Source organism: Hyperolius riggenbachi, chromosome 4 (assembly GCF_040937935.1).
Source record: "Hyperolius riggenbachi isolate aHypRig1 chromosome 4, aHypRig1.pri, whole genome shotgun sequence".
Lineage (NCBI taxonomy): Eukaryota > Metazoa > Chordata > Amphibia > Anura > Hyperoliidae > Hyperolius > Hyperolius riggenbachi.
In genome coordinates this window covers 142282046-142296291 of record NC_090649.1, presented here as the reverse complement: position 1 = coordinate 142296291, position 14246 = coordinate 142282046, and the positions used below count along the sequence as shown (strand labels likewise).

The 14246-nt window shown below is 49.2% G+C and overlaps 1 protein-coding gene across 1 annotated transcript in view; it reads right to left on the bottom strand.

Moving 5' to 3' along the window:
- Positions 1-14246, bottom strand: part of CP (ceruloplasmin) — a 68681-nt gene that overhangs the window by 36687 nt on the left and 17748 nt on the right. The window contains exon 7 of the mRNA XM_068280741.1: positions 12704-12843. Coding sequence (XP_068136842.1) covers positions 12704-12843 — 140 coding nt within the window. The remainder of the gene's footprint in view (positions 1-12703; positions 12844-14246) is intronic.

Genomic DNA, 14246 nt, shown 5'->3' with positions numbered 1-14246 from the left:
TCCCCCTCATCAGCAGCAAGGTCAGGGACCTCCACCAACTCCAAGCCCTCCTCCTCAGAGGTGGCCTGTGAAGCTGCCTGCAGCTCCTGCTGGTCCAAGGCTGCCGCTCCCTCTTCCAGCAGTGCATACAGGGCCCTGTCCAGCACACACACCATGGAGACCCACTCGCACACCAATGCATGGTCCCTGCTTACCATGTTGGTGGCCTGCAGGAAGGGTGCCAGGACTAAGCACACCTGCTGCATGTGCCCCCAGTCCTCCGTGGAGATGATGGACGGGAGGTTGGTGGCGGCACGCCCAGTTGCAGTGATGGAGGTAACTGTTGCTCGTGCAAGGTACTGGCTGACAGCCTGCCTCTGTTCAACTAGACGCTCCAACATCGCCAGGGTGGAGTTCCAGCGAGTTGGAACATCGATCATGAGCCGGTGCTGTGCCAGGTGCAGCTCCTTCTGCACCTCTTCCAGGCTTGCTACGGCTGCAGGCGAGTGCCGGAAATGAGGCACAACCTTCCTTGCTGCCTCAAGGAGTCGGTCCATCCCCTGGTAGGTCCACAGGAACTTTTGGACTACCAGGTTCAGGACGTGTGCCAGGCAGGGGATGTGGGTAAGGTCTCCCCTGCTGATTGCAGCAACCAGGTTTGCCCCATTCTGAGGCCTCTGGGGGTCAGCCAATTCCTCTCCTGCTCTTGGAGTTTGGCCAGGACATGGTTCGCCATCAGTTTGGTCTTCCTCAGGCTGACTAATTCCAGCAGCGCTTGGCAGTGGCGGGGCTTCACGCTGCTGCTGAGGTGGGGGGTTTGGGCTGGTGTGCCGGAGGATGGAAGCGGATCAGAGGAACCTGCTGCAATTCCGCTGACCCTGCATGGTGGCACCACCCACTGCGTTGTTGCTGCTGCTGCTCTGACAGTGCCCGATGCTGCTCCCCCCTCCTCACCGCCTTCCACCAAGCTGACCCAATGCGCGGTGAAGGACAGATAGCGGCCTGTCCCAAACCGGCTGCTCCACGAGTCCATGGTGCTGTGGACCCGTTGACCCACCGCGTGATCCAGCCCTCTCCCGACATTGGCCATCACAGAGCGGTGAAGTGCAGGGATGGCCGTGCGTGCAAAATAATGTCGGCTGGGGATTGGCCAATCGGGGGCTGCACACATCAGGAGCGCACGCATGTCGCTCCCCTCCTGCACAAGGGAATAAGGCAGGAGTTGGGAGCACATGGCCTGTGCCAGCAAGCCGTTCAGCTGACGCACGCGACGGCTGCTGGGAGGCAGAACCCTGACCACCCCGTGGAAGGTGTCGCTGAGCAGGGTCTGGCGACGCCTGTTGCTGGCACGGGAATCACTGGAGGGAGCAGAGGAGGCCACTGAGGACTGGCTGCCAGAACAGGCCTCAGTGTCGGCAGCAGGAGTTGCAGAGGGAGGAGGAGCAGTGCGTTGCTGATGCACTCCTGCTGATGCTGCTGGAGGAGGTGGAAGAGGGCGGGTGGCTGCTGCCGACGGCTTCGCAGTGGTGGCGGGTCTGCCACTGCCAGCTTCTTTCAACTTCATGAACTCCTCAAGCTCATGGAAGTGTTTCCCTGTCAGATGGTTGACCAGAGAGGTGGTGCCGTACGCAAAGGGCTCCTTCCTTCTGCTGAGCTGCTGGCGGCACTGGTTGTAGGTAGTGTTGGGCGAACATCTAGATGTTCGGGTTCGGGCCGAACAGGCCGAACATGGCCGCGATGTTCGGGTGTTCGACCCGAACTCCGAACATAATGGAAGTCAATGGGGACCCGAACTTTTGTGCTTTGTAAAGCCTCCTTACATGCTACATACACCAAATTTACAGGGTATGTGCACCTTGGGAGTGGGTACAAGAGGGAAAAAAAATTAGCAAAAAGAGCTTATAGTTTTTGAGAAAATCGATTTTAAAGTTTCAAAGGGAAAACTGTCTTTTAAATGCGGGAAATGTCTGTTTTCTTTGCACAGGTAACATGCTTTTTGTCGGCATGCAGTCATAAATGTAATACATATAAGAGGTTCCAGGAAAAGGGACCGGTAACGCTAACCCAGCAGCAGCACACGTGATGGAACAGGAGGAGGGTGGCGCAGGAGGAGAAGGCCACGCTTTGAGACACAACAACCCAGGCCTTGCATGAGGACAAGAAGCGTGCGGATAGCAATTTGCATTTTGTCGCCATGCAGTCATAAATGTAATACAGATGAGAGGTTCAATAAACAGGGACCGGAAACGCTAACCCATCACAGATGTTCATTGTTCATGTTACTTGGTTGGGGTCCGGGAGTGTTGCGTAGTCGTTTCCAATCCAGGATTGATTCATTTTAATTTGAGTCAGACGGTCTGCATTTTCTGTGGAGAGGCGGATACGCCGCCGATCTGTGACGATGCCTCCGGCAGCACTGAAACAGCGTTCCGACATAACGCTGGCTGCCGGGCAAGCCAGCACCTCTATTGCGTACATTGCCAGTTTGTGCCAGGTGTCTAGCTTCGATACCCAATAGTTGAAGGGTGCAGATGGATTGTTCAACACAGCTACGCCATCTGACATGTAGTCCTTGACCATCTTCTCCTGTTGGAGGTGGATCTGCACGCTTGCTGTTCTGTGTGCTGCTGCATGGGTGTCAGAAAATGTTCCCACTCCAAGGACACTGCCGATACCATTCCCTTTTGGGCACTAGCTGCGGCTTGTGTTGTTTGCTGCCCTCCTGGTCGTCCTGGGTTTGCGGAAGTCAGTCTGTCGGCGTACAACTGGCTAGAGGAGGGGGAGGATGTCAATCTCCTCTCTAAAGTCTCCACAAGGACCTGCTGGTATTCTTCCATTTTGACCTGTCTGGCTCTTTCTTCAAGCAGTTTTGGAACATTGTGTTTGTACCATGGATCCAGAAGGGTATAAACCCAGTAATTGGTGTTGTCCAGAATGCGCACAATGCATGGGTCGCGTTCAATGCAGTCCTAGGCCGAAGACGTCATAGCCTAGGGTCACAAAACCTGTTTATTTGGGCAATTTCAATGGTGGCGAGTCTGACGTACATAAATCGCAGCAATGGCCGTTAGCAACGTCTGAATCTCACGAAATGTCTCATGCAGGTAGAAGACATATTGTTAGACTTGGGCTCCAAAGATGGGTTCCCTACATCTCTGCAAACCAGAGTTACAGGGCTCCAAATTTGGTAAAATCCCCCATAGGATTTCATTGCCTCCCTATTTCACTTTCCAAAATCTCACATCTTTTCAAAGGGCAATGGCTCAGCAGTACCAAATTTTCTAGCATTGTAGGGACCCTTAGGGGGAACATGACTGGTGAGTTTCGGGCCCCTAGGCCGAAGAGGTCATAGCCTAGGGTCACAAAAACCTGTTTATTTGGGCTATTTCAATGGTAGTGATGGTGACGTACATAAATCGCAGCAATGGCCGTTAGCAAAGTCTGAATCTCACGAAATGTCTCATGCAGGTAGAAGACATATTGTTAGACTTGGATTCCAAAGATGGGGTCCCTACATCTCTGCAAACCAGAGTTACAGGGGTCCAAAATTGGTAAAATCCCCCATAGGATTTCATTGCCTCCCTATTTCACTTTCCAAAATCTCACATCTTTTCAAAGGGCAATGGCTCAGCAGTACCAAATTTTCTAGCATTGTAGGGACCCTTAGGGGGAACATGACTGGTGAGTTTCGGGCCCCTAGGCCGAAGAGGTCATAGCCTAGGGTCACAAAAACCTGTTTATTTGGGCTATTTCAATGGTAGTGATGGTGGCGTACATAAATCTCAGCCATGGCCGTTAGCAACGTCTGAATCTCACGAAATGTCTCATGCAGGTAGAAGACATATTGTTAGACTTGGATTCCAAAGATGGGGTCCCTACATCTCTGCAAACCAGAGTTACAGGGGTCCAAAATTGGTAAAATCCCCCATAGGCTTTCATTGGGCCTCCTATTTACCGTTCCAAAATCTCACACCATTTCAAAGGGCAATGGCTCAGCAGTGGCAAAACTCACCAGTCATGATCCCCCTAAGGGTCCCTACAATGCTAGAAAATTTGGTACTGCTGAGCCATTGCCCTTTGAAAAGATGTGAGATTTTGGAAAGTGAAATAGGGAGGCAATGAAATCCTATGGGGGATTTTACCAATTTTGGACCCCTGTAACTCTGGTTTGCAGAGATGTAGGGACCCCATCTTTGGAATCCAAGTCTAACAATATGTCTTCTACCTGCATGAGACATTTCGTGAGATTCAGACTTTGCTAACGGCCATTGCTGCGATTTATGTACGTCACCATCACTACCATTGAAATAGCCCAAATAAACAGGTTTTTGTGACCCTAGGCTATGACCTCTTCGGCCTAGGGGCCCGAAACTCACCAGTCATGTTCCCCCTAAGGGTCCCTACAATGCTAGAAAATTTGGTACTGCTGAGCCATTGCCCTTTGAAAAGATGTGAGATTTTGGAAAGTGAAATAGGGAGGCAATGAAATCCTATGGGGGATTTTACCAAATTTGGAGCCCTGTAACTCTGGTTTGCAGAGATGTAGGGACCCCATCTTTGGAATCCAAGTCTAACAATATGTCTTCTACCTGCATGAGACATTTCGTGAGATTCAGACTTTGCTAACGGCCATTGCTGCGATTTATGTACGTCACCATCACTACCATTGAAATAGCCCAAATAAACAGGTTTTTGTGACCCTAGGCTATGACCTCTTCGGCCTAGGGGCCCGAAACTCACCAGTCATGTTCCCCCTAAGGGTCCCTACAATGCTAGAAAATTTGCCACTGCTGAGTAATTGCCCTTTGAAAAGATGTGAGATTTTGGAACTGTAAATAGGAGGCCCAATGAAAGCCTATGGGGGATTTTACCAAATTTGGAGACCTGTAACTCTGGTTTGCAGAGATGTAGGGAACCCATCTTTGGAGCCCAAGTCTAACAATATGTCTTCTACCTGCATGAGACATTTCGTGAGATTCAGACGTTGCTAACGGCCATTGCTGCGATTTATGTACGTCAGACTCGCCACCATTGAAATTGCCCAAATAAACAGGTTTTGTGACCCTAGGCTATGACGTCTTCGGCCTAGGACTGCATTGAACGCGACCCACGCATTGTGCGCATTCTGGACAACACCAATTACTGGGTTTATACCCTTCTGGATCCACGGTACAAACACAATGTTCCAAAACTGCTTGAAGAAAGAGCCAAACATGTAAAAATGGAAGAATACCAGCAGGCCCTTGTGGAGACTTTAGAGAGGAGATTGACATCCTCCCCCTCCTCTAGCCAGTTGTACGCCGACAAACTGACTTCTGCAAACCCAGGACGACCAGGAGGGCAGCAAACAACACAAGCCGCAGCTAGTGCCCAAAAGGGAATGGTATCGGCAGTGTCCTTGGAGTGGGAAAATTTTCTGACACCCATGCAGCAGCACACAGAACAGCAAGCGTGCAGATCCACCTCCAACACCGATCGCCTGGAGAAGATGGTCAAGGACTACATGTCAGATGGCGTAGCTGTGTTGAACAATCCATCTGCACCCTTCAACTATTGGGTATCGAAGCTAGACACCTGGCACAAACTGGCAATGTACGCAATAGAGGTGCTGGCTTGCCCGGCAGCCAGCGTTATGTCGGAACGCTGTTTCAGTGCTGCCGGAGGCATCGTCACAGATCGGCGGCGTATCCGCCTCTCCACAGAAAATGCAGACCGTCTGACTCAAATTAAAATGAATCAATCCTGGATTGGAAACGACTACGCAACACTCCCGGACCCCAACCAAGTAACATGAACAATGAACATCTGTGATGGGTTAGCGTTTCCGGTCCCTGTTTATTGAACCTCTCATCTGTATTACATTTATGACTGCATGGCGACAAAATGCAAATTGCTATCCGCACGCTTCTTGTCCTCATGCAAGGCCTGGGTTGTTGTGTCTCAAAGCGTGGCCTTCTCCTCCTGCGCCACCCTCCTCCTGTTCCATCACGTGTGCTGCTGCTGGGTTAGCGTTACCGGTCCCTTTTCCTGGAACCTCTTATATGTATTACATTTATGACTGCATGCCGACAAAAAGCATGTTACCTGTGCAAAGAAAACAGACATTTCCCGCATTTAAAAGACAGTTTTCCCTTTGAAACTTTAAAATCGATTTTCTCAAAAACTATAAGCTCTTTTTGCTAAAATTTTTTTCCTCTTGTACCCACTCCCAAGGTGCACATACCCTGTAAATTTGGTGTATGTAGCATATAAGGAGGCTTCACAAAGCACGAAAGTTCGGGTCCCCATTGACTTCCATTATGTTCGGAGTTCGGCCCGAACCCGAACATCTAGATGTTCGCCCAACACTACACGTGACCCGTTCGGCCAATCACAGCGCTAGCCGAACGTTCGGGTAACGTTCGGCCATGCGCTCTTAGTTCGGCCATATGGCCGAACAGTTTGGCCGAACACCATCAGGTGTTCGGCCGAACCCGAACATCACCCGAACAGGGTGATGTTCTGCAGAACCCGAACAGTGGCGAACACTGTTCGCCCAACACTAGTTGTAGGTGGCATACTTGCACTCCACATATGGCAGGGTGAAAAAACTCCAAATTGGGGAGGTGAAGTTGCCCTTTCAGCTGGAAGGTGCTGCTGCCGCTGGTCTCTCTTTGGTGGTTGGGGTGGGGGGGGGGGGGTTCTTGGTGCAGCTGGTGGCACTGGCAGAACTCTCCGCCTCCGGATCAGCACCCTGTGTGGCCTGCATACCACACCCACTTCTGATCCTGCCTATGCCTGCGATGCTGATCCTTCTAGCAAGGCCCACAGACGCATCCTCCTCCTCCTCCTCCTCAGAGCTGATGACATCCTCAGGATCTGCCACCCAGTCTCTGTCCTTCACCCTGTCATCATCCTCCCCCTCCGCAAACATGTCCTGCTGGGATGACCCCACAAACTCCCCTTCTGCATGCATAGGCTGAGGGACAGTCACCACTGTTTGACTGTCCAAAGCATCATCCCCCAAAGTGCCCATCAGCATTTCTTCCTCCTCCAATTCTGCCGCAACAGCACTCCATAGCCCCGCTGTGCTTGGGGATAACAAGAAGGTGCTGCTTAGTGACAGGGTGCTGGTGTTGCCCGCTGGGGCTGGAGAACTGCACTCCTCCTCCTCCCCCCCCAGGCAGTGCTGGGCGGCTGCTGCTGCTCTTGCGAACAGGAGTGGTGGCGGGGGTGGAGGACTCGGTTCCAGAGCTAATGGTGGCCTGCTCATCCACCATCAGTTCCACCACAGAGTCTGCGTCCTTCTCCTCAATAGGACAGCTACGACCTGGCGGTGGGAGGAACATCTGCGCCACACGCTGCTGCTGCAGCTGTGTCTCTGCAGCGTGACTCCCAGCTGTTGGGCGTCCAAGGCGTCCACGGCCAGTGGCTAATAGCGGAATAGCCACTGGTGCAGACGCAGAACTGCGCATGGTGGTGGTGGTGGCGCGGCTGCCACGCCCATGACCTCCTCTCTTTCCGATGCCCTTGCTGCCCTTGCTACCCCTGCCCAAACCGCGGCTGCCAGTGCCAGACATCGTATATTTTTAATATTATACAAATGAAAAAAAAAAGTTATGTATAGGCGGGTGGGACAAGTGGGGTACTTTAATGGGGTGGGACTGGTGGTGGTGGTGGGTGTGTGAGGTGACGGACAGGTGTACTCTACAGCAGCAGAGATCGGTAAAGCGCTAACGAGAGAGTGCGGAGTGCGCACACAAAGACCCTAGCTGATGCTGACTGACGGTGTCCCTATACACAGACTACAGTACAGTAAAAAATTCAGCGAATACACAATAGAAGTAATATAAACAAATAGGACGGGTCTAGCACTAACGAGAGGGTGCGGACAGCGCAGACGTGCACTGCGCACACAAAGACCCTAGCTGACGCTGACTGACGGTGTCCCTATACACAGACTACAGTACAGTACAAGTCAGCGAATACACAATAGAAGTAATATAAACAATAGGACGGGTGTAGCACTAACGAGAGGGTGCGGACAGCGCAGATGTGCACTGCGCACACAATGACCCTAGGTAACGTGGTGACGGACGGTCCCTATACACAGACTAGAGTACACTACAGTCAGGGCCGGCCCGCCCATGAGGCGGGGTGAAACGTTTGCCTCAGGCGGCGCTTCTGAGGGGGCGGCACCCGCCCGTCCGTAGGTGTGGAGTGCCGCCCGAGCTGGAGGGAATAGCGGGCAGGAAGGGGGTATTGGGCCTAGCGGCGGGGAGGGGGGTCGGACCCCCCCCTCCCTCGCCTGGGTCCCCCGTCCTCCGCTCCCCTCCAGCTTGTTATGCTCGCTGGCTGGCTGCGGCTGTAAGAGGCAACGGGCGGGGATCACTCACCTCTTCCTCGTTCCAACGTGCGCTCCACTGACGTCACTTCCTGCGTCAGTGGAGCGCAGGCTGAACGAGGAAGAGGTGAGTGATCCCCGCCCGTTGCCTCTTACAGCTGCAGCCAGCCAGCCAGCGCGCATAACAAGCTGGAGGGGAGCGGAGGACGGAGGACCCAGGCGAGGGAGGGGGCGGTCCGACCCCCCTCCCCGCCGCTAGCCCCAATACCCCCTTCCTGCCCGCTATCCCCTCCAGCTCGGGCGGCACTCCACACCTACGGACGGGCGGGTGCCGCCCCCTCAGAAGCGCCGCCTGAGGCAAACGTTTCACCCCGCCTCATGGGCCACAGGGGGCGCAGCGGCGATTTCTTCAAAGTTTGCCTCAGGCGGCAAATGGTCTAGGGCCGGGCCTGACTACAGTACTAACTAAACAATAGAGGAATCGAGCTAAATAATAGAACAGGTGTGACTAGATTACAGAGAGCAGATACAGGACAGGTATATAGCAGTAAAGCTGGGCCTTGCTAACTACAAAATAGTACAAATCTATCTAACACAGAAGTAGTACAGTAGAGTAGGACAGGTGAGAGCACAGGTAACTAGAGACTAGAGCACAGAGCAGGGCAGGCTGCCTTGCCTAGGCACAGGGCCTAGCTGCTGGCTGCAGGCCTGCAGCAGCACCAGTGACAGTCTCCCTCCCTAGTCCCTAATCGCACAAACTAAACTGCCTAAAATACAATCTATCTACAATACAAAGCAATACAGTTGAATATCAAGTGTTGGAGTGTAAAAACGCTTGGTTTATAACACAATAAATGCACTTGCACACAGACAAAAAGCACTGGAGCAATCTCTCAGTACAGTCAGTCAGTAAGTCGCAAGCAGGGCGAGTGAGGCAACATGGGGCCCGCTATTTATAGAGGGGGGCTTGGCCAGGCCCCCCCTCTGTGATTGGCTGCAGTCAGAGGGCTGGGAGCCCGCTGATTCGCTTGTGATGACTCGAGGTGACGTCTGACATGACGCTATCCGAGCTGGTGATGCTATCCGAGCTCGGATAGCTAGGATATCTCCGGATAGCTGCTTGCTATCCGAGTGCGCTCGGATAGCACAGCCCGGATAGCTAATACTATTCAAGCTCGGTATTCGAGCTCGAATAGTAAAAAAAAAGCTAGGATATCCGAGTATCTCGGATATCCTAGCTCGGATGAGCACCACTGATGGCCACCCTAAGACATTATAAGTTTGTTGACGAAACAGCAAACTATTTTCAGTAAACCCAGATCACTTTTTTTGACTCACCTATGATCACTGATGATCTCCAGCCAGAGAACCCTTAGAAGATTGTGTGTAATGAGATTCTTTTTGATAAAACACCATCACAGTACAATCCTGGGTATTGATACATATCCAGATGACTATCTTAGAGCCATGACGCATGGCGTCTAGTTGCTGAGACTAGTCATAGAATGTTATGACTAGTTATTACATGCCATGACTAGTCTGTAAATGCTGCATCTAGTATCTAGATACATTATACTTTCCTCAGCCAAACAAATCATTCTTGAGTCAGAAATCTACACAGTGTGGCTGGCCTCCTCTCTAGTGAGCCATGCAGTCAGATCTCTGTCCCCAGATGTCTTTTGTTCTCAGTGGGAGTTTTAGAGGAAGTTCCTGCAGTGTGGTGCCTTTCACATGACATCCCTCCTCCCTTTCCATTGAGTAGCACACCCTGGGAGGAAAGCACTGTATCTGTACAGTGATTGGTCCAAAACTGCTACCTGAAATAATCAATAAAGATCAAATGTTGATTGTACAATTTTGTCAAATTTATGTAGTTGAAGGGTAAACTAAAGGAATATACTTTAAATAGTACCTCATTTTACAGAAAAGTGGTAAGATTGTACACTCAGGATTGTATTATCAACTCTTCCTAATCCTTTTTCTTGCCCCCCTCCCCAGCACTTACAATATTAAAGGGGAACTGAAGAGAGAGGTATATAGAGGTTGTCATGTTTATTTCCTTTTAAGCAATACCAGTTGCCTGGCATCCCTGCTGATCCTCTGCCTCTAATACTATTATCTATAGCCCCTGAACAAGCATGCAGCAGATCAGGTGTTTCAGACTTTAAAGTCAGATCAGACAAGACTAGCTGCATGCTTGTTTCTGGTGTTATTCAGATACTTTTACAGAGAAATAGACCAGCACGGCTGCCAGGCAACTGGTATTCAATACAACAGAATAAGGTTTACCGCTCCTGAGGACCTCTTAATACTTCAATATGCGGTGCGCGCTCAAACAACCTAATGATTCTAGATCAGTCCAAACTATATTTATACCAATAAGCAGCGCTCAGAGCCTCTAATCAAAAACAGTACTGTGTAACCTGGTATGGATTGACAAGCAGTCCCAAGTCCACTTTTATCAATGATGTAAATGTCCAGGTTCCTTTGTCAGTTGTTCACATAGGGCCAACGCATCACATGTAAAAAGAGAAATAGAAGACCAATAGTGTAACTCTGTCAATCTATGGAATCCACCACCAAGATTTATTCTCATAGTCAATCGACCGTGGGATTAGAATTACGATTGCGTCTATGTATCTTTTCCATAGACAGAGTTTGTTTCCCCCTATTTTGATTGCCTCCTCCTCCCATAAGGCCATATATAAGTTAGCTTGGCTTGGGGCGAAGTATGCCCCCATCGCACATCCAAATACCTGCCTGAAGAAGTCCCCCTTATGCCAAAAATAGTTATTCTTTAGGGCAAATTCCAACAGATCTAACACAAACTGAATAAAGGTTGAGGATAAACTCATCTCATGTCCTAGATGGAAACGGACTGCTTCTATACCCCCATCATGGGGAATATTTGTGTACAATGAGGCGCATGACGCGACAGGCGGCGGATGATTTTAAACTTATGTTATTAAATGGTTTTACGCTATGAGCTGTTGTTTTAGTTATAGAGTGGTGCGGCTGATCTGACTGATAGTGGATTTATATTTCCCCCACATGATCAATCCTGCCTCCGGAGAGTATTAGAGGATTGCGGGGTGAGTGAGGACATTTTGGGGGAGTGTCAGGGTGCTCACCAGAGGTGCAATCTTAATTCTAATCCCACGGCCGATTGACCATAAGAATTGGTGGTGGATTCCATAGATTGACGGAGTTACACTATTGGTCTTCTATTTCTCTTTTTACATGTGATGCGTTGGCCCTATGTGAACAACTGACAAAGGAACCTGGACATTTACCTCATTGATAAAAGTGGACTTGGTACTGCTAGTCAATCCATACCAGGTTACACAGTACTGTTTTTGATTAGAGGCTCTGAGCGCTGCTTATTGGTATAAATATAGGCAACTGGTATTGATTAAAAGGAAATAAATATGGCAGTCTCTGTATACCTCTTACTTCAGTTCCCCTTTAAATGGTGCAGCTTGGCCATGAAGGGAACTTTGTCCTACACTTTGACAAAAATAGCCTGACCCTGTGCAAGACTAGATCTGTGCACACATAATATTTATATTATGAGCAGAGGTGGATTAAGGTGTAACAGGGGCCCCAGGCAACCAAAGACCTTGTGGTAGTTTTGGTAAATTGAAGTGTAGAAAGGTCAGAGAACGAGGCTCGTGGGCCCCTTCCCACCTACTAGGCCCCAGGCACCTGCCTAGGTTGCCTTGTGGATGCTCTGATTTCAAGGCACAGCATGGGGCTGGTGTTGATTAAAGTGTTGAACTTAGTCACATTGACCTAAAGAGGCTGGTGCTGTGCCGAACTAGATCCAGCCATTGGCTCCCCTAGTGGCAGCCAGGTCTTTCTGTGTCGGACTTTGTCTAACATTGGTGCTGAAGTGGAAAATGCCACATTGTCTAAAAGAGGAGTGGAAAGAGTAAATGGGCACCTTAAGTGCGTACATAGTTTTACCAGGATATTTTATGAAATAGAAGAGTCCAGTACAGCTCTCAGGCAACCGACGTGGGGAAAAGGAGCAAAATTAAAGTGTAACTCCACACAACATTCTATTTCAGTTATTAGTAAGTTTTATTTTTCTCCCAAACAGTAAAATAAGCATTGTATAGTAATCTAGTGCAAATCAAATATGCTTATTGCCTCTTGTGACAGTGTAAAGCCAGGGCTGTAATAACAATTCATTGGGCTCACTTTTTGATGACAGTCATTTGTTATGGTTATCTTGACAATCTAGCATGTGTACAGCTGTCCTTTGATTTATTGGATAATACTTAGCTCAGGGGTGTAACTACAAATCATGAAGATTCAAACCCAAGTCTCCTGTGTCAGAGGCAGAGCCCATTACACTATCACTATCCAGCCACTACAAATCAATCATAGAGCACTTACCCAAAATCCCCAAGTGCTTTTCTTCTTCAGATTTTGGTTTCTGCTTAGTGAAAGTTCCATCCATGTATTCCTTGTACACTGCTTTCTTGTACGATCCTCCAATTCTTTGGTCACTTTGCTCAAAAAATGTTGCTGATTCACTTGAAATATGGGAAAAATCATACTGTTAAACACCAAGAACATCTTTTGTGGGATGCACTTGTTTGCCATTGCTTTGATTGGGAAGAACTATTCATGGTACAGAGCACCTCAGCTATGTACTTTTATGAAAAAAAAGCTCTAGATGGCTAATTTTGGCACAAAGCTGTGCCGATGATTTGGGTGGGGCTTAGACCATAATGTAAATTACCGCTATAGCGGTCCTCAGTGATTAATTTGGGCGTTGGCGATTGCCTGTGCTCAAATTAGAAAAAAAGTGGTAACTTCTCTGCTGGCAATAGCCGTTGCCCAAGTTATGTCCACCAACCCCACCCCCCCCAACCCCGCCTCCTACCTGGAGTTGCGAGACAACTCAGAGAGGGAATAGCATTAACACCACCCTGGACTTTCAACAGGCGCAAGGGTAAGCCGTCTTTCAGCTTCACCCTGCACCAAAATTGTGCAGTGCCTATTTAAAATGTGTGCGGCAAGCTGTGTCTTCCTTCTATAAACCAGAAATAACTGGTTAAACATGAGCTATATTTAACAATAGCTTCCTGGAAAGCTGCTGAATTCCATAGGTATTCAATAAATACAAAGTAGTCCTTATTCAATTCACCTTTTCTTCTAAATTTAATCCTAGGAGATACATTTTCATCCTGTTTAAAATAACTTTTCAACACTCTGCAACTGAAAAAAGTACCAAAATGTAGGTGCAAATGTATTATAAAAATATTCTGAGTATGAGAGCTGGGGCCATATGCAATTCACTTTTTCTACTGAGTTTTCTCCTGGGTGAGATTTTTAAACTTGTCAATAAAATGCCTTTTAAGCCTCCAGAAGGCAAGAAAATTATTAAAATAAGTTTGATAGTTTTTTTCACCAACTTTTTGGTACTTTTTTAATTGAAAAGTACTGAAAAGTTATTTAAAATCAAAGATGAAAAATTATCTCCTAGGTGAAAACTCAGGTGAAAAAGAGAATTGCATATGGCCCCTGAGGTGGGGAAAAAAACACCTAGGAGAAAATGTTCAATTCACTTGCTCATTTGCAATTCACTTTTTCTCCTGAGTTTTCTCCTAGGTGATATTTTCAAATCTGTCACTAGAATGTCTTTTAAAACCACTTCCCGACCAGGGGATTTTTTATTGATCGGTGCTGCGTGGGCTCTACAGCCCGCAGCACCGATCAGGAGTGCATCAGGGCGATCAGACTACCCCCCTTTTTTCCCCACTAGGGGGATGTCCTGCTGGGGGAGTCTGATCGCCGCCGGCTGCAGTTGCTTAGCGGGGGGGGGGGCTCTTCAAAGCCCCCCTCCGCAGCGTTCTCCGCCATCTCTCCAGCTCTCTCCCTCTCTTTCCCCCTGTGAGCTGCGCAGGACGGATTTCCGTCCTGCGCATTGAAG